This window comes from Protomyctophum bolini (assembly GCF_963924005.1).
Source record: "Protomyctophum bolini genome assembly, chromosome: 2".
Lineage (NCBI taxonomy): Eukaryota > Metazoa > Chordata > Actinopteri > Myctophiformes > Myctophidae > Protomyctophum > Protomyctophum bolini.
Window position 1 is genome coordinate 7,971,783 of NC_137863.1, and position 27,703 is coordinate 7,999,485.

The window sequence follows — 27,703 nt, forward strand, 5'->3', positions numbered from 1 at the left end:
CGTGTGTGTGTGTGTGTGTGTGTGTGTGTGTGTGTGTGTGTGTGTGTGTGTGTGTGTGTGTGTGTGTGAGTGAGTGAGTGAGTGAGTGAGAGAGAGAGAGAGGTAATGTGTGTAACGGATACAGCCGATGCCATCTGTTTAACCTCGACACTCTTCAGTGGCTGGGCCCTAACTGAATGAATGTGAGTGTGTATTTGTGTGTGTATGACCCCTAACCGAGTGCTCACAGGAGTGTGGAGGGCCCATTTACATAGATAATTTGCTCTGGAAGAGGAACGGAGGGTTTGTTGAAATACGGGATAAACTGTACATACACTATTGACTTTGATGGAATCCATGCACAGTTGCAGACAATTCCATATAATCTCAAACATTGCTTTTCCTTGCTGGGTCAGTGTATCATTTCGACAGAAAAAGGGGGCAAATTTAATCAAAGGTAATCAAAGGTAATCATCTAAACACGGTCACCTAATCCTGTAGTATCTTGTGAATGTACATGTATCATATATACTCTATAGCTAAATATGTTTTTGTAAAGAAATTAAAGGGGTTTGTGAGAACTCTAATCCGAACTCTAGTTCAGAAAGTATGTACTACTAAACATTGTGGTTTACTTAAAACCACCAAATATCTCTGAAGAGTGAAGACCTTTCTAAATATCTGAAGTTACAAATAAAACGTTTTTAATGCAATAACAATGTCTTCTATTTCAGCATTCTATCTTTCCAGGAAGAGAAAAGAGAAAGTTTCTATTAGTTTGGAATTCCCATCGTCATCGATGATGTCATTGGTAGGCAGGTTTCTCAACTGTCCATAGATAGCCCACCTCTGAGACAGAGTGAGTAGACGGAAAGTGTGCCATGCATCTGATATTTGGCATTAGAAACGACCAATTATATGAACATAAGGTTGAAAATGGGTCCCTATAAATTAAAACACTTCATTGTGTACTAAAACAAAAAATAACATCATAATTGAGCACACAAATCTAAATTAATATCATCTGTATGTGCTGGTAGGAAGTGTGGGACTGCATTTGTAACATGGCAGGGGCTCCGCGTTGCGTCGTGCCCACACGTACGCCATGTCTTTCATTCTAGCCTGGCATTTAATGGGCAGTTAATGGGCTCTGTCTCTACCATCACATAAGCCGTATGTAACTCGCCAGTGGGATGCTGTGTATGGGTACAGTCACCTCCGCTAAGTAACACACACACACACACACACACACACACACACACACACACACACACACACACTGGGGTTTCAAATCTAAATTGAGCATGAAGCGTTACCAAAATTGTGCATCTGGTGACCCTCGTGGTACAACCACAGCAAACATGATTCAACTAAGCACAGAAAATCAAAGGTATTGAGTTGCCTTGAATCTCTCTCTGTGTGTGTGTGCGTGTGTGTGTGTGTGTGTGTGTGTGTGTGTGTGTGTGTGTGTGCACACGACTGCACTTGAGAGTGTGTGTGTGTGTGTGTGTGTGTGTGTGTGTGTGTGTGTGTGTGTGTGTGTGTGTGTGTGTTGTGTGTGACTGCACGTGCGTGCGTGCGTAGTGTGCACTAGTTTGTGCAAGCAACACAGACAGAACGAGACCTTTTGGTCTCACACACTGCCTGCCTCGTGTGGAAAGTAAACGCTTCCTTGGAAATCAATTATGTAAATGCAGAATTATGCAAAAGGAACATTTGAATAAATCTTTGTGTTTGGGGACGAAGGTTTTGGCATCGCTTTGCTCTTAGTGTTGGTGTCAGGACTGACGAAAAGAGACAGACAGACAGACAGACAGACAGACAGACAGACAGACAGACAGACAAGTTGCGGATTAGTCTTGGAGAATGTCACTGGCAGACAGTACAGTATGTGCAGTCAAACTACTAATTTGGATTTGTAATGAGGGAGAGAGAGAGAGAGAGAGAGAGAGAGAGAGAGAGAGAGAGAGAGAGAGAGAGAGAGAGAGAGGGGGGGGAGAGAGAAACATATACGTTGCTCTCACAAACGGTACATAGCTCCATTTGGTTCCATTTATACATATAGTTAAATTAAAACGGATAAACCAGTACTGTCTACCAGTCTTAAAGGAGCATTCAGTGATTTTAATGATTTGGAAAACCCCCCGGTCCGCCCCGGTAACAAGATGTGCACATGTATGTACGCACTACAGTGGGGGGGGGGACACGACAGGCCAACAGCACGCACACCAAGGCCCGCCCCCGCTTGATCATGATTGGCGGAAGGCCCCTCTCTATCCTGATTGGATGAAGGCTGCTGGGCCACCTATAGCCAAAAAACGAAACGGTTTTTTGACCCCCAGGGGTTAACTGGGGACAGGGAGAAACTCCTTATATGGTCAGCACTATAGTCTATAGTAGGGAGGATTATCACAACAAAACAAAAAGATAAGTGATATTTGAATTAAGTGAAATCACTGAATATACCTTTAAACGTGAACCTGTCATGCAGTTCATACAGCACTGTACTGTATACGGGCACATACCAGGCACGCACACACAATAGACATACAGTACTTGTGATTGCACACTTGCGCACATTCAGACTGTTTAGACTATGCATGTTGGTTGCTCATTAAATGTGTGTTCTCCTCACATAGCTGAAGGAGGCTACATTAATTAGCAGTTGATCATCAGCCTGCTTTCCCACCATAGACTGTCACCATGACAGAGAGACAGAGAGAGCAAGAGAGAGAGAGGCGTCTGAAAGACTTTGAGGAGTGGAGAGAAAAAGAACATTGAATGTGAAACAGAACAGATATGGGTTTATGCACTAATTAATTACAAAATGCTTCCACTTTCTCATTATGAATTATAGTCCAGGAATTTGGAAACCCAATCTGGTTCTGATGATCGAGGCCTTTAAAAACAAACACTGTTTTCATCCCAACTGTTGCCATGGTTTCAGGTCAGTCTTGCTATACCTAATGTTGAAACATGACAGTGTTGAGTCAAGATTTGTTCTCCGCTGATGTTTAGGAATTTGGGTAGAGATGGCTAAGTTCATGAACGGGTTGCCCATGCAACCCGTTAAGATGGTAAGAATGTGAGAGTGCCACATATATATAGGCCTATATAAAAAATAGTGAGTAATAGTGAGAGACAATAGTGAACAACAACAGAAAAAAGAAAACATTACAAACACTAGAAAAGTGTGCTCCTCAGAGCGCAGATCTCCACCAGGGTGAGTTCTCTACCCAGTGCTGTGTCAGTCATTTGGGTATAGCCAACAGCAGGGAAACAGAGTTGCAACAGACAGTGCAATTGTTTGGTTGTGGTGCCACCTATGGGCAAAAGGGGAAGCGCATTTGGAGGTGGACAATATAGAGGCCCTTCAGCATGTGATTGCAGTTTGAGTATGACTGTGTGTTGTGTTCATGATACATGGTATGGTGTTTGTTAGAAACAGGCCCGGCCCACACTGTTCTGAAGGCGATTACAGGCAAACCATGTGGACTATGAAGACCCTGTTTGACAGTCATTGTCACATGAGTCATGCAGACCTCAGCCATTTTGTACCTAATTTGGTGTGTGTGTGTGTGTGTGTGTGTGTGTGTGTGTGTGTGTGTGTGTGTGTGTGTGTGTGTCAGTAGATAGGATGCTGCATTCAGGATTTGTGGCATGTTTGTTAAATTGTCCAGTAAGCTGTGGAAGCCAATTGTAGACAGTCAATCATTTTGATTGTACTAAGTTAGTCATAATCATAGCCAATTGGAATGGAATAAGAATAAGCTGACTGATGCATCTTCAGCACTTTACCCCAGAGATATTGTGTTGTTTGAAAAGGCAAATTTAGTCTGGCACAAAGGACCTACTGTATATGGTGAGTGTAAGTGCAAAGTTGCATGCCAATTGGTCCAGTGTTGCCGAACATGCACAGTACAGACACACAGACGGATGGAAGGACAGAAACGAAAACATAGAATCAAAAAAATGATATGCCGATAGATAGATAGATAGATAGATAGATAGATAGATAGATAGATAGATAGATAGATAGATAGATAGATAGATAGATAGATAGATAGATAGATAGATAGATAGAAAGAATATATATTCTACATAAGGTCTGTTTTCTTTTTTCTCCCTTTCTTTTTTTCAAAAAAATATCACTTAAACCATGCATAATTTAACTATGATAGTGTACAAATGGAATGGAACAGTGCACTATAGGAGAACACATCTCAAATATATCACCCGATGTAGATTCCTGCAACGATCAGTCCTCCCACAGAAACATATTAGACATGTTCAGTTTGTTGAAATTAGCCTATCGTTGGCCAATGGCCTCAACATAATTGCCTACCGGTAAGTCACTTTAATGGCCAAATTGCCATGTTTGCCTAACTCTACTCTCTTATTAAAGGCCAGACTGCACCAATGCAACTAGTCACAACTGCTTGCAACAAAACAGTTTTAAGGTCAGTCCACACCAATGCAAGGAGTTGCAAGGTGTTGCATTGGTGTGGCCTGGCTTTAACACTGCCACATCATTGTCAAAGAGATGACTCTGATTCTGAATAATCAAACTGATAGGCAATAATTCTCTGTGAACCAGCAGTGTTAGGAAATTATATAAAAGAGACGTCTTTTAGGACGTTTTAGCTACAACTTATTTCCCCACGGAAACATAAAACATACTGTTTCCACTGGCCAATAACTCTGTGCCTGCTATCTCATTATGTCATAATGGCTTTCTGATCTGAGATGAATTTTACTCCTACACGTTTGGCCTTCAGACCGTCAGGATTATAGTGCTAGGCGTTCCACCTCAGCCCAACGGATCAAAATCCCCTCGGCCGGTGGGTGCTCCGCTTGTCAGCAATTACCACGGCTAGACACTACGGGAGCTTGTGTGTGAGAGAATGTGTGCGTGTGTCTGTGAGAGAGAGAGAGAGAGAGAGAGAGAGAGAGAGAGAGAGAGAGATAGTGTGCTTCAAGCGACAGGGCTTAGCGGCTTTAACATGCACAAAAGATGTCAAGTCTGTGATTAGACCAGCTGATAACAGGCTTATAGCCGTGTGGTGTGTGTGTGTGTGTGTGTGTGTGTGTGTGTGTGTGTGTGTGTGTGTGTGTTGTGTGTGTGTGCGTGTCTCTTCAGCACTCTTGTATGATCATCTGGCTACCTGTGGGAAAGACTAAGACATTCAGAGATTGTGTGTAGTAGTAATGTTTTAATGCTGCTCTAAAATATCCCATAAAAGCCTTCACAACACAGCTCTCCTCCACTCATTTTCATCAGAACCTCACACACATTAATACAAACAAACCTGCATATTTGTCTCGTAGTCCACTCCCTTTTAATTTTCATCTCTCTCTCTATCTCTCTCTCTCTCTCTCTCTCTGCTGGGTTTTGACATACTGCCTCCAATACTCTTCTCTCCACCGCAAATCTATTCCTCTCCTCTTCAGCTAACAAGCAGACGGTGCAAGCTGTATCCGGCTGGCTGGCTGGCAGAGTCATAAATTTGAATCCATTAACATACCACGATCCAGGTATCTTCCCTCCGTCTTTTCATCTCCCCTGTCCACATTCCCCAGCAGCTAGCTATCCTCGTGCTGCCATGTGCTATAGCTACTGTAGACAGTGCCAACTGATTTATACTCTGTTGTACGATGGTGCCGCATGCTAAAGAATAGCTGATCTACAAGAACACAATATGTTACGGATACGACTTGCCGTGAGCTTGTAAAGCAGCTATTTCCGGGACATGTGACACCGTCGTATGATGAAGTATATACTGTATATTAAACATGAGGCTGGTAAGAAAGATTATTCACCGCTCTCTCCCATGTATGTTCATCGGGGAAAAAAATACAAGCTGAATTCAGGTGTATGGGTCTTGGGACACATACAAATATAGTGTAATGCTTTTTTTAAATAGGAAAGCTGCAGGTTGTTGAGGCCCCGAGGGGCCTACATTCTGAGAGTGTACAAAAGTTATATCTGTGTTATATTTGTTATATTTGTACACTTGAAATTAATGAATGAAATGAAAATTAAATTAAACACTGTGTGTGCGCAGTTAAGTATGGTCATGTTGAAGCTTGTGTGTCTACATTTGTAGCGATATGACAGCTGACGTTTAAACGCGATAAGTCAAGCCCTTTAGAGGCTACCTCCAGGTCAGTTTTACCGTTTCATTTAAACTGTTTATCGATATAATATTAGAGTGTGGTAATTTTGTGTAACACATGCATAAATCACAGTTCGACACAGTTCGCTACTCGATAGACTTAAAAATCCATATACTATTCTGGATTTGAGTAACTTTACTGGAATCAATACACCCATCTGGCCATTCTATTTATCTGTACAGATACCAGCACTCTGGGCCCTATTTTACACCAGGTGCAATCTGGCTATCTTAAGGACAGTGAGAAATTTAAAAGGCAATTGAGAAAGACCAGCCCATGCAGTCTTAACTCCAGCACAGTGACAGCACAGGTATTTCCTGTCCATTTAGACAGCTACACGCGTATGGATATTATTTTGTATAAATTGTTAAAATAAATGGGAGCATTTCCTCGATCAGCAGTAGATCAGGAAAGCGTTTCTGTGTACACAAAAGACATATGTAAGAACTCTAAAAAATAGATGTTCGGAAATGGGTAAAAAATGTACAATTTCCACGGCAGACATTAAATCACAGACGCCATAGACTAAAAGACTAGTTAAGTTAAGTTAAGTTAACTTGTAATAAGTCCTAAGTAACAGTAATAACCAAACATAACGTGGCAGGTCGGGACGGGTGGGTTATGAAAAAAACCTGTCCCGCGCCTCACTACAGGCTAGCATTGAGGTTCACGGCAGTAGGTTTGGCCTACGACCTACAACCACAATGTCACAGGTTCAATCCTTCCATAGGACCCCCCTCTGGTGAGATTTAGCAGTCTCATATATGGTTAAACACGAAGCACATATTCCATACCTACTTATATGACAGTATAGCACAGTGAAAATAGGCTTAGGTCAAATATTTTCACTTTTTTCCACAAATTTCTCCTATAATGATGTGCCAATATACTATGGACGCCAGGTTGAAAGTGGTTACATTTTCAATTAGCTCAAAATGATAATGGCCTCAATATCATCCCCATCTATAAGAGCTACAGCAGGGGGGATTTATCTCTCACTATGCCTAACACACATTCAGTCACACGCAAGTATAGACAGCACAAAGAGGAGACAAGGGAGAGAAAGAGAGAAAAATCAAGACGGAGAGAGTAGGAGAGAGAAAAAGAGCTAAAGGAATGGAGGAGAAATTGGATCTGTGAGAATGTGGTGTCTGGCAGGCAGCACATGTTGCTGTGCAGTCTGCACACATCTATCCTGCTTCATTCCGTTTAGCAGAAGTGATGCTTCAACACTGCCATCTTGTGGCCGCCCAACATATCACCCATCGTGGGCAACCAGACACACATGTAGCTATCTCAAATTATCAGAATGCTTCCAACCACATTGGCATACTAAAATCCAAAACATAAACATAAAATGAACTAAAAAGGTATTTGCTTGAACTACCCATTGTGAGGTTTAGAAACGCCTCCGGTAGTTTAAAGCAATTTTCAGCTTGTTATACTCAGTGACAGGTAAGTAGTGTGTGGAAGATCCATACACAGCCACAACATCTGGGCACCTCCTCCTCATGCTGGTAACCAACCTAGCCACATTTTGCTATGGGATCACTGGGATGGCATCCCTTTCATCAACCAGGATTTGTCAGCCAACGTGGATATGTTGGTCACTCTAGCACTCTATGCCCAAGCTGATCCCACAAGTGTTCAATTGGGTTGAGGGTCTGGACTCATGACAGGCCATTCCATCCTCTCCCCTTCCAAATAGTGGAGGTGATGATCCTGGCTCTGTGGGGCGAGCATTATTGTCATATTGGGAGGAAGGCGTTGTTTTTTTCCGTATTATACTAATAAGAGTGCAATCCTCCAATCCACTAAGCAACAAAGGGTGAATACCAACATTTTGGGGGGACGCTACCCACACGTTTAGCTGTGTTGCTCATTCCAGGAATGCCTGATCCTTTATACAGGCTATACCTCATTGTAAAGGTGACTAATCAACAAATTATCAATAAAAATTATATAAAATACAATAGCTTACCAATTGGTTTTTATTAAAGGTGAGATATATTGTTGTTCACCGTTACTTATGTAAAGTGTCCTTGGGTTCATGAAAGACGCTACATAATTTCTAACTAATTATGACACAGTGACGTCTTTTCAGAATGAAGTTTGATCCAAGCTGCATGTCGCAATGACCCATGCACTGCACCTGGTTTGAATTATGATTGCTTACAGTATGTGTCCAATGATATTGGAGGTCATTGTTTGTTTTATTGAGGATCCCATTTTTATGCATATAGGTTTGTGCCTTTAATGTCATGCATGGCATGAAATGCCAATTTTACCCAGTGAGATTAGACTGGTTTGTTCAGTTGAACTGCATATTTGATGAGCCTACTACATGGTAGAATCCTGAGTATCCAATGTAACCCTTTGAGAGTGTAAAGATTTACTCGTGTGGGTCAATTTTTACACTCAGGATTATACAGTGTACACTACTACAACACATGCTCCCATTGATCTGTATGGATCTAAAAGCAACATTTCACTATCATGTGACAGCCATTCACCTGGAACCAACACACAGCAACACAGGCATCAAAAGCCTATTCATTTCAGCCACCCACCCCAGCAGCTCCTGAAACTCAATTACTTAAAGCAGATGCTGGTTCCTGTGTGTGTGTGTGTGTGTGTGTGTGTGTGTGTGTGTGTGTGTGTGTGTGTGTGTGTGTGTGTGTGAGAGACAGAGTTTTGTTCTACACTCTGAATGCCGGTGCATACTAATAGTGGTTTATTTGTAGCGGGGGTGATACCTCCGAGGCAGAGAGAATAGAGAGTGGAAGAAGCAGAATGCGGGAGGTGCTAATGAAGGAACGGAGAGAGAGAAGAGATGTCACGCTACCGCAAGTCATCATTTCAATTCACTCAAGGTGTTATATATCCTCACTCTCACAATTATACAAAGGATTGGATTTTTTTTTACGTATGCCTACTCTGCCGAATGAATGAATACAAAATGAATACAATGAATACAAAACAACCCAAATTTGATTCCTATAGTTGATTTTAATAACGGATACGAGTTAAATGATCCCTCTACGTCTACGACCAGGAAGATGCTATCAGCCTACCAGTCCATTATGTCCAGAACAATCTGGCTTTGTAAAAGTTTCTATCCTACGGCCATACAGTATCCGTCATCGCAAATGTAATGAGGTCATCACATTTGGAAAAGTGACTATGGACGTTTTTAGCCCCAAGGAGTGTTTTTCGTGCAAAACAAATGATTGCAATGGATTCAGAATCGTGAAACCGCCCTTGTTTGATTTCCTCACATGCTACTTAAAGCAGAATGAAAAAGGTACAGTAGGTTGGTACCCCAACGTACTGTATACTGTACCCCAACTTTCAGCAACTGGCACAGATTCTCCTAGGGAAACTGAATTTCAATCTTCGAGACATGTGTTACTATAGACACCTTTACAAACACATTGGTGAAGAAATGTATTGATAAGGAATTTATTCAGAGATTTTTGAGTGGTGCTAGCCACTCCTATAGAAAGCAATGTGTGTCCATATTTATGTTCCTGTGTCCGTCCATCCGTCCGTGTACGGAAATAGCATTTTGTTGACCACTAAATTAGAGAAAAGCACTGAATTAGAGAAAGGAGACCAGCAGAGGGTGCTGTTTATAAAGACCAGGCAACACATTTTATGGCGCGCGCACACACACACACACACACACACACACACACACACACACACACACACACACACACACACACACACACACACACACACACACACACACACACACACACACACACACACACACACACACACTTTGTATTGACTGGACCTGTCAGTAAATGTAGAAAACAAGGTTGGGAAATAGGAGCCAGCAGAGTGTCGTTGCGATGTGACATAATTAAACGCTGGGAGCAAATGTTATTAGTGAACTCTAGGCCAGCAATGGCTTCATTCAATAATCATTACAGCAAGATGGCACACCACAATACGCTGAAGGACAAATCAATTGTATGAGCCTTTCGTTCCAGGAGACAGTGAAGCGGCCAACCTCACGCTGTGTGACAAAAAAACAAGGAGGGAATTGCTAGCGACTGCAATTAATGCTCAGTAAATAGATCACTGCTCATCACGACAGAGATCAGTACAGCTCGCTCCAGGGCGCGCACACACACACACACACACACACACACACAGACAGACAGACAGACAGACAGACAGACAGACAGACAGACAGACAGACAGACAGACAGACAGACAGACAGACAGACACTATACTGTCTTTTTATTGGCCATGTGAAATTGTGAACACATGGCTACTAGACAACACAAACATTATGCATACAGTACAATCCTCCGTGACTTCCTTTCATTAGTGTCCCAAGTGTGTTCAGCCATAGATTAGAGCTGAGATGTCATGTGTTTAGTCATCCATAGAGAAGCTGCCGTATGCTTTGAAAAAGGCCACTTCTCTATATCAAACCAATCCCATCCAATCTCCTCTTCCTTTTCATTTCCCAATCCCCAGATCAACCACAGTCACAGTTGCGCTCATGTACACTGGCTGCCATTCTGACATGGATGTGTGTCAAAGGCAAAGCCATGTGTAATACAAGCACATAGCTTTGGAGGTAGGATTTCTTCTCACAATTTATTCTGCATTATACAATGTGACCATTCTAAATTAATTAGCATATAAAGTTATTTGCCAGGTTTAACTATCCTTAAATAGTCTGTCGACGGGTTTTAAGAACTTGCTAAAAACGTATTTATTTCGTAAGCACTTGAATTTTATGATGTATTTTTACTTTGCATTCCAATGTTTTTCTTTCCATAGTTTTTGGTTGGTTTTTTTGCCCTTGTTTTAACATGATTGTTTTACCTTGTTGACCACTGTACAGCACTTTGTTACATTGTTTTGAAAGGTGTTTACTTACTTACTTACTTAAATAGTGCATTGTTTTCAATATAACTTTAAACATTTTCGGGAACAATAAATGTACAGTATGGGTTGATAATGTGGTAAGATTTGTGACTATTGGTCACAGTGGTATATATTATTCAACTTCCTGCGATTCTTATCTAGACAATTAAGGAGATGTATTCTTAATTCACACTATCCTCACTTTACCATCAATGTTACCTGCCTGTCTTAATTCCAACTGAAGCAGAAAGGCCTTTAAGAATCATTTAAACAATTAAGCTACACTTTAACAATTAAGCTACACAGTGTAGCTTAATTGTTAAGGTCAAGAAATCACTGTTCCACAGAAATCACCGTTCCACAGGTTTTAAGTGTAGCCTACACTTAAAACCTGTGGAACAGTGAAACAGTGAAACTGAAATGTCTATATTTCTCACATCTACAATATCCTATATTGGCTACTGGGAGGGAGGGCTGGCCGGCCGGCGGACCACGTCACTCTGTATATGGAGATCCAGTTGTCCAGAGCCACAGATTCGACTGTTATGCCCATATGGTGATGTGCCGTTGTGCACTGCATAATGGCCCGACCGACTTCAAACTCTGCGTGTGCATCGGCAAGTACTCGAGGGAGTGCAGTGCCCGCACTGCCCAGTCATTTGTATTATGCATTTGCCCAGAACCGCCAATCCGACCAATATGTCCATTTATGGCCAAATATGGATATCCAGTTGTCCTAAATAGGCTGTATACCTGTATACTATTGACATCACTGATCTCCATATTGAGCATAAAAGAAACACAGGTAGACAGAAATCTCCACATTGAACACAAAAGGTTCAAAGCCCTCAACAGACGGATTGGAGGTGCGGCCCAAACCCTAGATACGAGGTAGCCTGAACCTCTAGTATGACATAATTACAGGGATAACATGCATGACGTAACACCCACAAAAATGCCAAATTTCTTCAATTTAGTCAAAATAGGTCATTGTCTATCTTCACAGAAGAATACATGTGCATGTTGTCTGCAATTTAACAGACAGATGTAGAAAGATAGATGTAGAATCACAGAATCCTTATGATATTTCATTTCTGTATTGATGTGTTACCATGTGTGTAAAATTGTACATTTCTGGTCAAGTACAGTCAGTTCAAAGTCTGACCAATAGAGGTTGCTGTTTACCAACACAACAGGTGAGGCGCACATCAGGTTGTATTTACTGGGCCATTATTTGTTACCAATATTATCTGAATTCCCAAAGAGGTGAAACGAAATTTAAATTCAGTGTCAGGCTACCAAAGTATAGCAAATGCTGCTGATACTGTAGGTTCATTTGTGAAGATTATATTGTTGAACAGGTGTTAATATCATAATAGCTTAAGGTTTTGTTTAGCATATTTCTATAATTCTCAAACCCAATACAGGGTAAATGAGGCTAACCCATTCATGACTTATGGCGCCATGGGCCATTTTGGATGTGGCCCTAAATAAAAACCTGCCTAAATGCAGGCGCCAGAGAGGGACCTGAGGGCTAAATCTGTTTTCATAAAAACATACTTGTCGAGTGACATGGCCAAAGCATTTCCGGGGGTCCCCAGCCAAAAAGGTTGAGAACCCCTGCTCTACAGCGAGTTACACCGGGCAGTATGGACACTGTTTCTACTCTTGTGAGGTCATACAGTATAATTATGGTCATGCAGGTACAGACAAAGCAACATCAAACACACGGTACATCAATAAGTAAATAACACAAATCAAATACAAATACTGTGACCCCTCTGCATGACTCACCAGTAACTTGGCCTTCTCCAACTCTTCATGGGTCTTGCCCTTCTCGATGAGTAGCGCTGGAGTCAGAAAATCCAGGCCCGGTGTCGTTGCACTCACAGTATCTTCTCTTTCTCTCTCCTTCTGGGCCAGTCTGGCAAGCTGCTCCTGCACCAGAGCCTGCTCCTGCTCGAACCTATAGATAGATAGATTCTTTATTTTTGTGTCACGCACCCAAGGCGCCCAGCCCACATGGACTTATAGGACACACCATATCATTGCTTCAATATTACAATTTACAATTTAGGCATTTAGCAGACGCTATTAATCCAGAGCGATTTACATTAAGCAATAACAAAAAAGCATGGGAATACATCACATAAAAACATTTATCATGAAACATGCGTAAGCTAAGAAAGTAACAGTGGAATATCTATATAATGAAACTATACATATATACTACTATGCTATACATATGTACTGTACTATGACGTGCTATGACTACATACAATGCAATTATAGTGCTGTCTACATAACATGCTATAAGTCTGTATCAAATGCTATCTAAGTCTACAGAAATGCTATCTAGGGGGGTGGGGTAAGTGCTATGGGCCATGATGGAGTCTGAAAAGGTGGGTTTTCAGACTACGGCGGAAGATTGGGAGTGATGCTGCAGTTCTGACTGCAATGGGAAGTGCATTCTACAGTTTTGGAGCCAGAAGGGAGAAGAGTTTGGGACGTGTGGAGCGTTGTCCCAGCGTTTTTAGTGAGGGTACTTCCAGCTTCCCTGCGTTGGCTGATCTGAGTGCGCAGGAGGGTTTGTAGGGTTTGATCATACTTGCAAGATATGGGGGAGCCATACCTTTGGTTGCTTTGAATGCCAGCATCAGAGTTTTGTATTCTGTGCGGGCAGCGACCGGGGGCCAGTGGAGGGAGCGGAGCAGGGGGGAGACATGTGAGATATTGCATTGTGTACAAGAAACAGGTTTTTTTGTTGTTGGGGTTATTTTTTTTACACAAACAAAACATTCTGCCTTTTTTCCCCACGCTTTGCATACAAAGTATGCTAAAACAAAATAATACATGTCTTAATTCTTTCAAGAATTGGACAATTTCTTGTGTGAGCTAGATTTTAAAGTGCTATCAAAATGCAATTCATATATGTCTGCTTATTATAAGCGACATTTGGCTAGTTTTTCTGTAAAAGTAGGGAGTCATGTAAATATTGATAGTTGCTGCCGGCTGTGTTTTTTAGGCTTGTCTCTAAAGTGTAGTTGCTTATTTGGGCTTGTTTCTAAAGTGTAGTTGCTTATTTGGGCTTGTTTCTAAAGTGTAGTTGCTTATTTGGGCTTGATTCTAAATTGTAATTGCTTATTTGGGCTTGATTCTAAAGTGTACTGTAGATTTTTTTTTGGCTTTCTTCTTAATGTTGTTTGAACCAGTGGTTCAGTTGCCACATTGTCTCACATCAACGACCCCCAGATTAATATAGTAATATGTCCATCTGAAAATATTTTAAGCCAAAAAAAATTCAATTTATTTTCAATATTTTTTGAAAATAACAGATCTAAAACTTCACAACGTGTCGCTGTGAGCTTGTAGGCTCAAGTAGTTAAAGGCAGTGTGAGGATATGAATCGTCAAACTTCTCTACCCAGCTCCCCATAATACAACTTGTCAAGTCTGGGAAATGTGGGCACAATAGACAGCATGGTGGCGCTCTGGTACTCAAAAGAACGCATACCATATAAATAAGGCTCTAGCCTTATTTCTCGCAGCTGACCCTGGTTTGAATCTGACCCGAGGCACTTTAATGTATCATGTATGTCACCACCCACCCCTTTCTCTCTGGCCGTTCCTGTCTCTCTGTTCACTGTACCTATCTTATTTTTTTTGTTTTGTGACAGATAACACATCTGCCATCGAGGAGGATTTTCTTTTCTGTCTTGAGATGCCTTCTCATGAGACTTATGCTATCAGCAAGTAGCACATATGGTATGAACAGCTATTAGCATGATGCAGGCCTGTGTGTGACATTCCATCAGCATAACATTGTAGCTGACATACAGAGTGAATTAAACGTGTTGACATGTCACTCAGCATGTGTACATTCCAGTTGTACACATGCTGTACAACTGGCATCAAGTGTCTGATACTTTGTATCTCTGTCAACTCAATTCGATATAAACTGCAAAGCACTAGAAGCTAATGTTTATAAGGTCTTAACAGGAGTTTAATCTCATATACTGTCTCATTCAGATATTTGATTGAATTTGGAATACGGTAATGCATTTGTACCATAGGTAGGTTTCAAGTCCTAAGTTATAGCCAAGGTTGGTAGGCTGTCGTGAAGGTTAAAGTAAAGAGTCAGTTTGTTTTCTTCTTCCGTATCTGTATTGCCCGAGCTCTGTTGTGAAAATAGTGTATAATGTTTAGTCGTTTACACAGGCACACCTACTTTCTGCGCATTTCCTCCTGTATTTCTGCAACAGATGGCCCTTTTGGTGTTGGACCTGCAAAACAGTATCACACAACTTTTAGGACTCCATAATCAGCACATTGTGTACAGACTACTAGAGTGGATTGAAATAGATTTTTTTACATCATGTCTTTCTTTCTGTGGTTTGTATAAAGTGACAATACAGTATTATGCTTGTAAACTCTGGAGTAGCCTACAACAAACTGTGCCTGGGATTGAACCAATAAGGGATTGCTCTACACATCAAACCAAATTGATCCCCCCCTCGGCTCTATTAGCTCAATGTAAAAATAAATAATAAAAAATCCAGCACGAATTCAAATCTAGGGTAGAAGAGCAAAAGTTACATTAATTAAGTTACCTTAAATCTAGGCTACTTGTCTTCAGTACCTAACCTTCAATGGCTTATTGGCTTGGCTTGTTCAATGAGTCATGATGAGAAAGTAAAGTATATTGTAAAGTAACACAGATGGTAGGTATATACGTCATACTTGGTGATGGTGGTTGTTTTGTTTGTGGTGGTGGTGGTGGTGGTGAAGACTCCTGGGCATCCCTCATCCGCTGGAGGACTTCTTCTGAGAGCTAGACATGAAATGGACAGATAAGACAATTGCCAGATTGTAGGGTCACCTTTTTAAAATAATGACCCATACGCCACGTCATTTTTATATTGTTATATCGGCATATATATATATATAGCTCTGGTAGTCTGGTCCATAGCTCTAAGGCTATTAGAGCTACATGTGCAGTAAGCCTACAGTACGCAGCATGATTTTGTCATAGCCTACTGTAGACAGTGTAAAGAGAAGCTGGCTGTAGGCTACAGTGTACACCTATCACGAGAATCCGTTCAACATATTTATCAAATTGACTTTATTACGGCATTGCCTGTTGTTGCAGCTGTTGTTCATGACTTGTAATTAATTATCATGATGCCACCAGTGAAATGTTCTAGCAAACCCAACTGTCATTATTCACCTGCACGTGATCAGCTTTCTGCGTGTTTATTGGCTGCGTGTGTCAATGTAAAAATCAAATAACATTATTCTATGGCGTTACAATTTAGCCTAACTATGTAGCCGACTTTTTTTTTTACTGGGCCGCTGTCTTTTTAACATTATAATTTAAAATAAATAAAACATGGAAGCGACAAGCGAGATAACAGCTTTCTGGCGGCGGCGCAGAGGACGTGACCGGGTTCATTCGAGGACATGGGAACCGTATCTGACAGGACGAAGGCTGCAAACGTATTCAATGACTTTATCGCATTATCACCCAACTCATTTGAACTAAACTTTGCCTCAGAAGAATTTCGAATTTTACCTTCACTCCTTGAATGACTGTGACATTATCCTCTTCGTCCATTGCGAATGAGACCTTCCTCGTCGTGCTTCCATTGCCGCCCATTCTGGTCTGCTGTTTAATATTGGCCTACCTAAATTAAATAGCTAATTTAAATTAAAAAAAACCTGTGCAGTGTCTAGACGGTCACTTTAGATGACGGAAAGCGACAGAAGTCGCCGCCACTGCGACCGGCGGACAAGATACTCCAATAAAGGTCACTCTCACTACAAACGTAACACAGTATCCCCAAACCGCATAGGTTGGATTAAATAATTCTGGCCAATTACATTGGATGATGTACCGCAGCTGGACAACGACGAGCGAGCGCACATGGGATATGTAGTTACTTACAGCCCTATTCTAGTTTACAGATCAGACAGACATTCCTTCAACTTCGACTCTCTGCCACATTTGAAGAAAATAACGTTCAGATTCAGAATGTATAATACCAGTCACATGTCACTTAATACCATAGCTTAATACTGCCACAAAGAATGTTTGGAGGAAAAGCTCCTGTCTGCAGCAGTACCTCAAATGAACCAGTAGATGGCGGTCAGCCCTTAATAAAGAAACCATCGGGAAAGAAAGAGCTTACATGATAAATTAAATAAAGCATAGTTTATTTCTGCTCAAAGAATGTTCAACACGTCACATTAGGGTTGAATATTCAATAAACGAAGCACTTAAATAAAATGTTCATTCTCCAACTGGTTTCACTATCAAATATCTTCAAACATTGTGTAACCAGACAGCACCAAAATTACATCTCAATGTTGTGAATTCGGCTCTCCACTGCACATTGACAGGGACCATCCTGCAGTGCTATTTTGGCAGGAAATTCAACCCAGTGTACAGCAACAATCATAATCCTAAACGTAAAGCAGAGAATCTGTAAGAAATACTTTCCCCATACATTTACAATGCTGCGTGTTGTGGCTTTACATGATGAAAAAAAAAAATGTCTCGTCATATACTGTAGTCGTCACTACAATAGAATACTGCTTGTTTAAATACACCAATCTTTCCACACTGAATGTTAGTAGCCTACTCTACAGTGGAGCATTTTCAAATATATGGAATATTATCTAATTTATATAGATAAGCAAACAAATAGGACATTTCACTTGAAATGGAATGATCTTCAGTCAAGTGCGTGTACAAGTAAGCCCTTTTAAGTTAGCTGCAAAGTCCTGATTTATGTAAGCAAGAGATCAGATGCCGATGGTGTGAGATATTCCAGAGGAATAAAATCAACTGCTGACAGACATGAAACAACAGCATTGGACAGGAAAACTCACCACTTCCATCTCTTGTCATTGACTTGAATGATGTTTATGGTCCAATGTCATGAAAGTAGTATTTGTAGGAAACAAATCAAATACGATTATGTCCAATTTGGAATGGAAGATAATTTGTAACACAAACATGGTTGGTCAGCATCTTCTTAATTTGGAAATAATCCTCAAGTGCGATTTCATTGCCACCTTTAACATGAAGCTACCAAATATGTATGCTTTAAACAGAAGGAATGATTAGTCTGATACAGCATAAAGTACAGCAAAACTCTAAAATAAAAAATAAATAAAAAACAAATATGACAGCTACAGGCATGTTACGGCCGAGACATAGAGAAGTCTTGGCTTCATCCTTTAGTGTTCTGCCAGCAGCACAGTTCTTCATCTTTCATGCGAGTTCAAGCCTGTGTTTAAACACATGACACCATACTACAGATTTTCACTAAGGAGAGAAACAGCACTGAGAAATCACACAGATCAGAATGAATTAGCACAAGGTCTTGCCCTGTGGAAAGAGAGGCACAGTGATTCAATACAAGTCAACAAGCTAGCCAATCACAGATCTAGTATAGACAGCAAATAATGAAGTCAGTTGAACTGCCATCACTTAAATAGCAAGCCTCGGATGGGAATGTCCAGATGTTGTTACCATTGAACAGTCCTTCACCACATGCTGTTACTCAAATGAAGGAACGTCCAACTTCATAATGATTGTATACACTTTCACTGTAGGTAAAGTACTGAGGGAAATGTAATGGGAAGTTGGGAACTGGCAGGAAAACAGACAAATCCCACTGTTCATTTATCTCCGAAGATTGTACAAATTTCCATTTGTACACTCTGTAGCATTAAATGAAAACCAGGATTTTACTGTGAAGAACCTACATTGAAAGATCTCTCAACCTGATCCTATTGCGGGCAATGTCCTTGGCGAGAGCCTTCTTCCATTCTGTCACAGCAGCAGCATTCTGAAACAGACACTCAAATTCACAGTACTGCCTTTTAGAGGCTATCAAAGTTCTGTTGTCACTCGTCCACAACCCCTGTGATGACAAAGACCAAGTGTTTCCTTGCTTGGCCCCACACTGCATATTCTGCTCTGCTCCCTCTGTTCTCGCAACATCCTTTCATTGCCTACCAACACCATGTTACAGCGTGGCTCCAAGTCCAGCAGCATGTCCAACTGTCTCTACTTGCATGATTTCCATCCATTCCTCATCTTCTCAGGCATTGATAGCTCTCCAGCGGTCGCTGTCAATGCTGTTTATGCTGCTGGCCCCATAGGGGCCAGAGGCCACATCGTCCAGGTAGGCGCCAACCACACCGGCCATACCAGGACCTGAACCGTCAAACTGTGTGGAGGAGTAGTACAAGCCCTGGTCAGCGACCTGCTTGCGGCCCAGGTTTGAGGAAGAGGTGGGAGGGAGGTGGACATCACTCTCATCTGGCTCATCCACCTGCGACTTATAAGAGAACAGGATCTTTGGCTCTGACCTGGGGGGGGATACATAAGGGTGTTGACAATTAGTTTTGTCTGATGAATAGCAATGACGACACATAGTTTTAGATGGTTATTCTTACTGTACATACCCAAAGAATCCTTTGAGGAAGGTGACGTAGATGAGTGGGGCGAAGATAGAGAAGTAAAGGAAGGTGGTGACGTCCACACAGCTGGTTCAGAAAAATGGCATTGAAATGTAAAAATAAATACCCACACTCAGCATTGCATGCAGGCATTCCCATGAAAAGGCTAGAGTGCAATTGTGTTATCAGCAGCAAAACAGTATCAGGATCAGAGAGATGAAGAGCTGAAGAGTGATACTAGTCAAATCCACATTTATCCACAGCTAGAATGAAAAAAAACTAGCCAAGTGAAAAGTTGTTTAAGTCTTCTGATGGTAAAGTAAGAAGTGTATAGTCTAGCTGCTCTAGCATAACATAAACTAAACATTATGTCAAACATTTATTGTGTGGAGATCAACAGCAGATGGGGGAAAATGTATTAACCAATTATAGCACAGCCCGCTTATCCATTTTAAATTACGGACAATCATGGCATTTCACCATTTTTAATCGTGTCTTGCCTTTCTCCAATTTGCTAAAGGGATGATTTAATTAGCTAATTTGTCACAAGTCATATGTCTCTGCTTGTGATTGTTATAGAGGGTGCGTGAGATCCCTGGATTTCAAAGCACTTGAATACAGAGGTGTGCTGTAGCTGCCCTGTATGCTGAACCACATGGTCACAGCATAACATGGTTCAGGTCTTTCAGTAAAATGTTGAAAATACTGACCAGAGTCCCTCTATGATGTCAGCACACAGCAGAGCACTGCCCAGCCCTTGCACCAAATTGAGCAAAGATAAGATGGCAGCATATACATAGAAACTTTTCTTAGCTGAAAGAAAAAAAGACAACAAGATTGCATTACAACAAACCAAAACATTTGAAACACAACAACTCTATACTGATTTGCTGAATTTAAGGTGTAATTTTGAAGTTAATCATTTTTTTTTAAAGGTAATATTTTGTAACCCACATGGCAGTGATATCCTGTCTTTCACTGGAGTTTTAGGTAAGATGACAATCAGCGAGTACACCTAAAAACAAAAGAATACATTGTCATGGAAGTTGTCAGATTCCCAATGCATATGGTGATGCTTTTTTTGGTATTTGTGCAATAGTTGCATATTTGTTTAGTTAGTACAGACCAGAAAGAAAAAGCATGAACTGGCCAACCAGAAGTGTCTTCCTCCGTGGCCATAGATGTTAAAGTCTTCTGCAGACAGATGTCTGTCTGGATAAAGGATCTCTAGCGTACCCTGAGAGGCAAAGAGAAATGACTCATTATCTTTTTTAACCCATTCTGACCTGAGATCAGATTCATACGAGGTTTTACACTGGACACACACTGGTCTGATGAACCCATTCTGACCTGAGATCAGATTCTAAAAAAATGTCAGTCGTTCTTCGATTTTTCAAAAATAGCAGACCTACAAGCTCGTAGCGCGCCACTCGGTGGCGCGATATGAGCTTGTAGATCTGCTATTTTTCAATAGCTAAAGCATGACATGATGCTAAACACCAAAACGGGTTCCGGTCAGAATGGGTTAAATGCTAATACAAACATCTGTCAATTTCTTACTGTAAAACAGCAATATCTACAAAACAACTTCGTGACTATTTGTCCTTCATATATTATCTCAAAAACAGTCCAACCGATCATCTTCACATTTGGTCACATGTGTACAGCGGACACCCCAAGGGAGTGCAGTAATTGTGAAGTCGATTGGATCAGCGGTTCTCCACAAAACTGCCATGTTCCTCAATTACATGCAAAGTCAATGCAAAGAAAAAAATCACACCCGTGTGAACTGAGTGGTGCAACTCCCCCCCCCCCCCCCTCTCTATCTCATTAGCAGGCAACAGTGCAGCACTATCCCTCTCTCTGTTTCTGGCACAACAGCGCCCCTACTGGTACTCATAGTCATATACTGGTGCTCATTAACCAACACAGCCGCACATAGGTGAACACGGACATTGCTGTTCCTTGGAGTGGTTGCACCACTCAAAAAGATGATTGCCACCTGGGAATTATGCGCATGTGGGTGCTGTATCAATGGGCCTGTACTGCTGAAAAGGGGTACTGCACTGGCCAATTTAATGACAATTATCACATGGTTGTGTGTGAGAGATATCAGAACACAGAGTCAGCCACAGTGCGTGAGCAATGTCAAGCATTTTGTTTAGTCAAGTGTGCCTTGCTCAAGAAGTCTTTGGCAGACTTGATGGAATCGTACAGTAGATGTAATTCAGCTAGCCTTCTGTTGCTGCTGTGGTCTGTTGTGACCTTTGAGTCTCTGATCGGCCTCCTGAAGTCACGGACATATTATCTCTGAGATAAGGCATTATTGTGTTCCCGGGATCAATGTCATGAAAAGAACACGCTGCTAAAATTATCACTATGATATAATAACTCAACAGCATATCATCTCATTGAACTTAAAATGTATATAATGCGTTGCAAAATACCACTGAAATCTAATTGCTGTCAATTTTATAATGGAAGGATTATTGACTTATCTATTTAATTAATTATTTGACTGGAATGTTTCCGAGACTAAACTTGAAAAGAAAATGCTGACATCATGGACATGAGGAATACCGTCAAACGTCAACAAGTGTTTTATTCAAAAGACTAACTAAAACTAAATACAAAAATTCTGTCAAAATGAACACTGTTCTCAGCACATAAATAGATATAATTACCTGTGTAATTGAGTAGCCCAATGCCAACACAGCAGTGATGGCTAACACACGCTTTATACTTGATTTGCTCTCCAAGTGACCTGACATAATGACAAGGATCAGAGAGGGGGAAAGGTCAGCGTTACCATTAGCATTCACTTGAAACAACAGCACACACCCATTTGTATACACTCATGTTCTTGTAAACTGGAAGTGAAACAAAATTGAGGACTAACCGAATGCCAGCCCCAGTATGATAACACTGAGCTCAATGGCCAGCAGGAAGAACCGGGTGATCTCCCACAGCACCTAAAGGGACAGACACGGAATAATAAGATACCATATTAAAAATCCACATGCTGATCAATCATGTACCATTAGAGTCCTGATATAGCCCATGGCATTACATAATCCTCTAGAGCGGACGACCGGACGTAGAACACGCACATCGACAAGCTGGGTGCTGGACTAAATACACTTCAGTAGGTATTGGATGGAGCCCGTGGCACACCACAGGTATAAGAAAGACGTTCTTTATTGAAATACTGACAACGTTTCGATCCATTTGATCTTCGTCAGGTCATGTGAACATACACAAGTTACATAATCCTCTACAAACTGCATGGAAGACAGTGTGCAATGTAAACTGTAGGTCCATTACTGAGTACACCACGGCATGGGGTCTGTCTGGTATGTGAGGAATGTCAGCCATGCCTTTGTATTCAGTGTGAAATCCTTGCAAAGGCATGCAGTGGCTGCATGGCTCCCATAAATCTAGCTGAGAAATTACTAAAAGAGGCATTTGTGACAAGATAAGGCAGCTGCTGAAAACTCTATGGTTATCTTTCTACTTATCTAGGAATATTTTATTCTGCCGCACATCTGTGTTTGTGGGATAGAGCAGGGGTTATCAACCTGGGGGTTGCGACACCTCGGGGGTCCCCAGATTATTTTGGGGGGGGGGGTCCCAAAATGAAGTGTTGTAAATGTGATTGGTCGGAAAAATATCGTATCCGGGGAAAATTACTCATCTTCGCAGATGAGTAAGGGTGGGACCGAGGCTAGCAATTTTCGGGGGTCCCGTTTTTACATAGTACTGTATATTTGTATGTTATTACATGTTCTGATGAATTGAATATGAGGACCCCAATGGAAACAAGCCATAGGCTTTCTTGGGTATAAATCCTCTTAGCAGAAGCAGACCTTGTATTGAACTGTACTTTTTTTTCCCCTGCAAACTGTTAATAAAGTATTCAATCAATATTCAGTCCAGCATGATCATATGTTGTGTTTCAACTGGCCCTGGATTTTCACAAATGATCAGGTGTTCACTGGCATGAACCGATTTGCTTTGCACTGTTCAAAAGAATCCCTGTAAATCTCACGTAACATTTACATCAAAGAAGTATGTTAAAGCAAAATGACACTTTGGCTGTGTAATTAGTAATTACCTTCATCATGATGAAACTAGTCATTTTTCACCATTGCGCTGTTGATTGATTCGAAATGATATTGCACAGTAATACAGCTCTTGAAGTCACTCAGTACACAAGCGAACACAGATAAGCTGATTCTATGTAACATAAAACCCAGTAGGTATATTTTTAAGTGGTGCAACCACTTCTACATCCAGCTTTGTCCGTGTACCTGTGTACCTGTGTGTGTGTCTTTGAGCACGAGTGGTGTGCGCATGCGTGCACCACTGGTGTGCACCCGCACCCGTGTGTGTAGTGCCGTGCATGTGCGCGTGCACCACTGGTGTGCGCACGCACCCGTGTGTGGACGTTGTTGCTACATAATTAGCGTCAATGCTAGCGAGCTAAAATATAGCCATCCTTGCTCTAGAAAGCACCAATGTTTCCATCTAGACCACCGGATTATCAGCAAAAACCTCCGAAAATCGCGCTAATGGACCAAACCATGGAGAGCTCCGTAGATTATGAGTTATTCAGCTTTTAGAGAGGGGAGTTGCGCCACTTGGTTCACACAGGTGTGATTTTTTAAAGACAAATGTCAACTTGATTTAGCTATTTAAAAAACAAAACTGTCTGGATCTGAATATACGGATGTTTAAATAGTAAAATCAACAGGACGTTTCTTCTTTATTTTCTTAATGCCACAATGAATTTTGTGATGGCAGAATCAGATTGTTTTTCCTGTATTAATTTATGTGCTAAAAGACTGGCTTTGAGAGCTGTTTCACGGTTTTCATTATTCATTTCTAATCAACCTTGCAATATATCTCGCCAGTTGGACCAGTTACATCATGACAAGGAAAATAAAAACCCAACACCTCTACCAATACTTTTGTGGTCTTACTTTGTCTATGATGGTGGCAGCGCTGGATGCACTGACAGTCATGGACACAATGGCACGGGTGATTCCGACTCCTGCTACTACAAAAACCTAACACAACAGGAAACGGTTAGCCAGAGTGCCAAGACAGTAAACTGAATTATAAAATAACATTTTGACAAAAAAGAAAATCAAGACTGCAGTGCAATGAGTATGTACCGTAAATAACAATACTGTCAATACTGTGTAATAACAGTAAGACAGTGAGTGCATAAAGTGTCAAACATGATGGTTTTTATATCATAACATGAACTAAATGTGCTTTTTAGCTAGCTAATAAGATGATTAGTAACATTTTGAGTATGTGTTCACCCAACGAGTTACAACAATCACATTTTGTCAGACTCAGAACTAAACCTAACTTAAGTATTTGCCAACGGGGAGACTCGGTTTTTCTGAAAAAGATGAATTAAAAATGGAGGACCCTTGTGTAAAGTCTTTGTGCTTTTTCTGGTTCTATCCTCAAGTAACAGTTTTTGTATTGACCTGTACTTTAGTTTGAAATGTCCCCATTCTGCATTAATCATCCGTGGTGATGCTCACACAAACATTCCGCTAGTCTCTCTGGTGTGAGCTCGGAATGCCCCCACTCCAAGTGTGCAGTGTTCTGAATTTAGAAAACAGGAACACACTGATCGCTCTGAATTTCCCCAACAACATGAAAGCACTCAGAGCAAGCCCTGAGTGAATGAATGAATACTACATCCTAAATTAGATAAGTAGGCCAAGTATGTGTAACTTCAAAGGCCAGGCACAAGAAACCTAGAGATTTACACTAATAGATGCAAGATGGCCTCTGAACACTGATTTGGATCCACGTTGCATTGAAGGGTTTACTCTTGGAAGGAATGAATGACTTACTAGACTAAACCAAATAGCAAAACATAGATGCAGCCAGTGGCGTCATGCTCGTAGAACGCAGTATGCAAATGCATACTACTTTGCACAAGAACAGGTTTACGTGAACGCACATACACAGCAAGCAACACAGCACAGCAGTATGGCTCCAGTAGGCAACTGCTTCTGTGGCATTCTGCACGCAACAAGAATGCCTCCTCCTCCATCAAAGAAGAGATTCCTCCAAAGCAAACTTTATAGTTTCGTTACTGCAGTGCAAACTGCACAGTAAAGAAGTTTGTCTGATTATTTTAAGTCTAGTCTAGTTTTGTGTTTGTGTGTCTGTGACTAAAACTCTCATACACTATAAACAATATACGCTTCTTAGGCTATCAGCTATTCTGTGCGCATGTGCACATGTAGATGTAGGCACGTGACATGGTACCGGGAAAAATAAATCATCATTACACCACGGGATGCAGCAGTCATTGTTCAAGGTCATCAGATGCTCATGGCTTACTGTATTGGATGCTACAAAGTAAGTTGTTGCAAAGTGCCCTACCAGCAGGTAGAAGGTTATGAAGATGGGACTGGATGTGACTCGTATCTTTGCCCTGGCTGAAGGCAGCTTCCACATCAGGAACACGAAGAACGCAACATTGGGAACCAACAGCAGCAGGTCCCAGAACCTTACTCTAAAATGAAGAAAACCAAGGGTAAGGCATATATGCATGAATGTACATTTGCCGTAAAAGGACCTAAATCAAAATGAGCTGTCTGTCAAGCTTTTGGGGATTATGTTTTTTATTCAAATGGTGAGGGAAACACAATCAGTTTCAAGTTAGTTAAAATATAGGCCGGCAGCCTGGCACATTCTCTGATATGGTTTACCTGGAGTCCCCAATGTCTTCGTACAAAACCTGCAAGCATTTGTGAGGCTTGGAGATGTTGGCCTCTGTGTCAGATTGCCAGGTTGGGAATGCCGTCGTCGTTGTGTTCACTGCTGTCGTAGGGAAAACGCTGCCATTGTATTGTGCAAACCTCACCACTGCAGTTACTGTGTCCCGCATTGTGTAAGGGAGCTGGGGAGAAGGAACCGTCAACATTATGTCAGATAATAATAACAACCCCTTCACAACACAGGCGAAATGACACAGGATAAACGACAAAAATGTAGTACAACAGTACCAAACCAATCTAACTGAATCTTTCCAGAAAACAGGTTTAGCTTGGTATTATCACTACAAGATTCAATATTAGTTTTCTTGGTGTACCTTCTCAGAATATGATTGGCAATTATATTGTTGTTGGTGTTGTCAGTTGTCACAGTGTTGAGTAACGGAGGCAAAGCTACACCTTTATACCAGAACTGGGCAAACCTGCCCCAAGTCCAACAAACAATTATGTAACAGCTAGACTCGGTTTGTTTTTTTTCTTCACCAACTACGAGTTAATGTTTGACTGCTGCAAACATACTTACACAGGAACAGAAGCTAACCCGAAACAGATCGGATGTGTATGCGTTATCGACAAAGATTTTACAATGAATTTAGCAGGACATCTGGCCAACATTAGACTGACCGTATCCTGACCGGTGATAACATTTCACCAGTTGAACCTCACGTTAGCTAATGGATTAACGTTAGCACATATCAAACGCGGCTAACGTCAGCTAACAAACAAACACCAGCCTCGTTTGCCATCTGCAGATGGGGTGTTCAGCTTGTTCTCGTTTGTCCATTCAATATACTGCGACTGTGGAATAAAATATCACGATCGAAGTGCGTCTGCTGATACAGCGTCAACGCATACACAAACAAACAACACTTGATGATAACGTAATATAGCATCAGTTCTGCAGCTTCAATTTTGTCAAGCGGATATAGCTCACCCTTATATCAACTCCAATGGCACACAATACTACTCCGTAGCTTTGTCTCAAGTTGGACTTTGTTAGCACATGGAAAACAATGTCTTTCACGCATTCTGCGAGCGATAAATTAATATAACACAAATCGGTGACATCGCCGAACTGACTTTACGAGCAACATTTTCCCTCGGTGTGGTCAGGTGACAAGTCAACGCCGCATCCAAAACATCCAAGATTCCAAGCCGTTGTCGCGAGAGATGGCTCTGGATGACACAGCTGTTGAAGCTCCACCCTTCTAAGGCTCCACCCAATTCATCCTCTTCTTCCTTTGGTTTTATTATAACATTTGAGATACGCACTGCCACCTGTCAGCAACATGCCCCTCTGCCTGTATTATGACCACAGTCTATGATTATGACCTTTTTTTTCTTCTTTTTTTCCTTAAAAACTTGTACAG

At 41.3% G+C, this 27,703-nt stretch overlaps 2 protein-coding genes across 2 annotated transcripts in view; both read right to left on the reverse strand.

Annotated features, from left to right (window-relative positions):
* The window catches only part of chchd6b (coiled-coil-helix-coiled-coil-helix domain containing 6b), a 61,198-nt gene extending 44,328 nt beyond the window's left edge, over positions 1–16,870 (reverse strand). Inside the window, exons 1-4 of the mRNA XM_080782324.1 lie at positions 16,622–16,870; positions 15,790–15,880; positions 15,278–15,332; positions 12,845–13,016 (exon numbers count right to left, since the gene is read on the reverse strand). Coding sequence (XP_080638450.1) covers positions 12,845–13,016; positions 15,278–15,332; positions 15,790–15,880; positions 16,622–16,705 — 402 coding nt within the window. The 5' untranslated portion in view covers positions 16,706–16,870. The remainder of the gene's footprint in view (positions 1–12,844; positions 13,017–15,277; positions 15,333–15,789; positions 15,881–16,621) is intronic.
* A 333-nt stretch (positions 16,871–17,203) lies between these two features.
* tpra1 (transmembrane protein, adipocyte asscociated 1) lies at positions 17,204–27,441 on the reverse strand. The gene is made up of 11 exons (XM_080793486.1): positions 27,268–27,441; positions 26,268–26,458; positions 25,939–26,071; positions 24,504–24,590; positions 22,421–22,493; positions 22,206–22,285; positions 20,648–20,758; positions 20,476–20,536; positions 20,232–20,334; positions 19,528–19,608; positions 17,204–19,431 (listed from the first exon to the last, which is right to left on the reverse strand). The coding sequence occupies exons 2-11, from the start codon at positions 26,444–26,446 to the stop codon at positions 19,161–19,163; spliced, it is 1,179 nt and encodes a 392-aa protein (XP_080649612.1). The 5' UTR covers positions 26,447–26,458; positions 27,268–27,441; the 3' UTR covers positions 17,204–19,160.
* Positions 27,442–27,703: the final 262 nt, after the last annotated feature.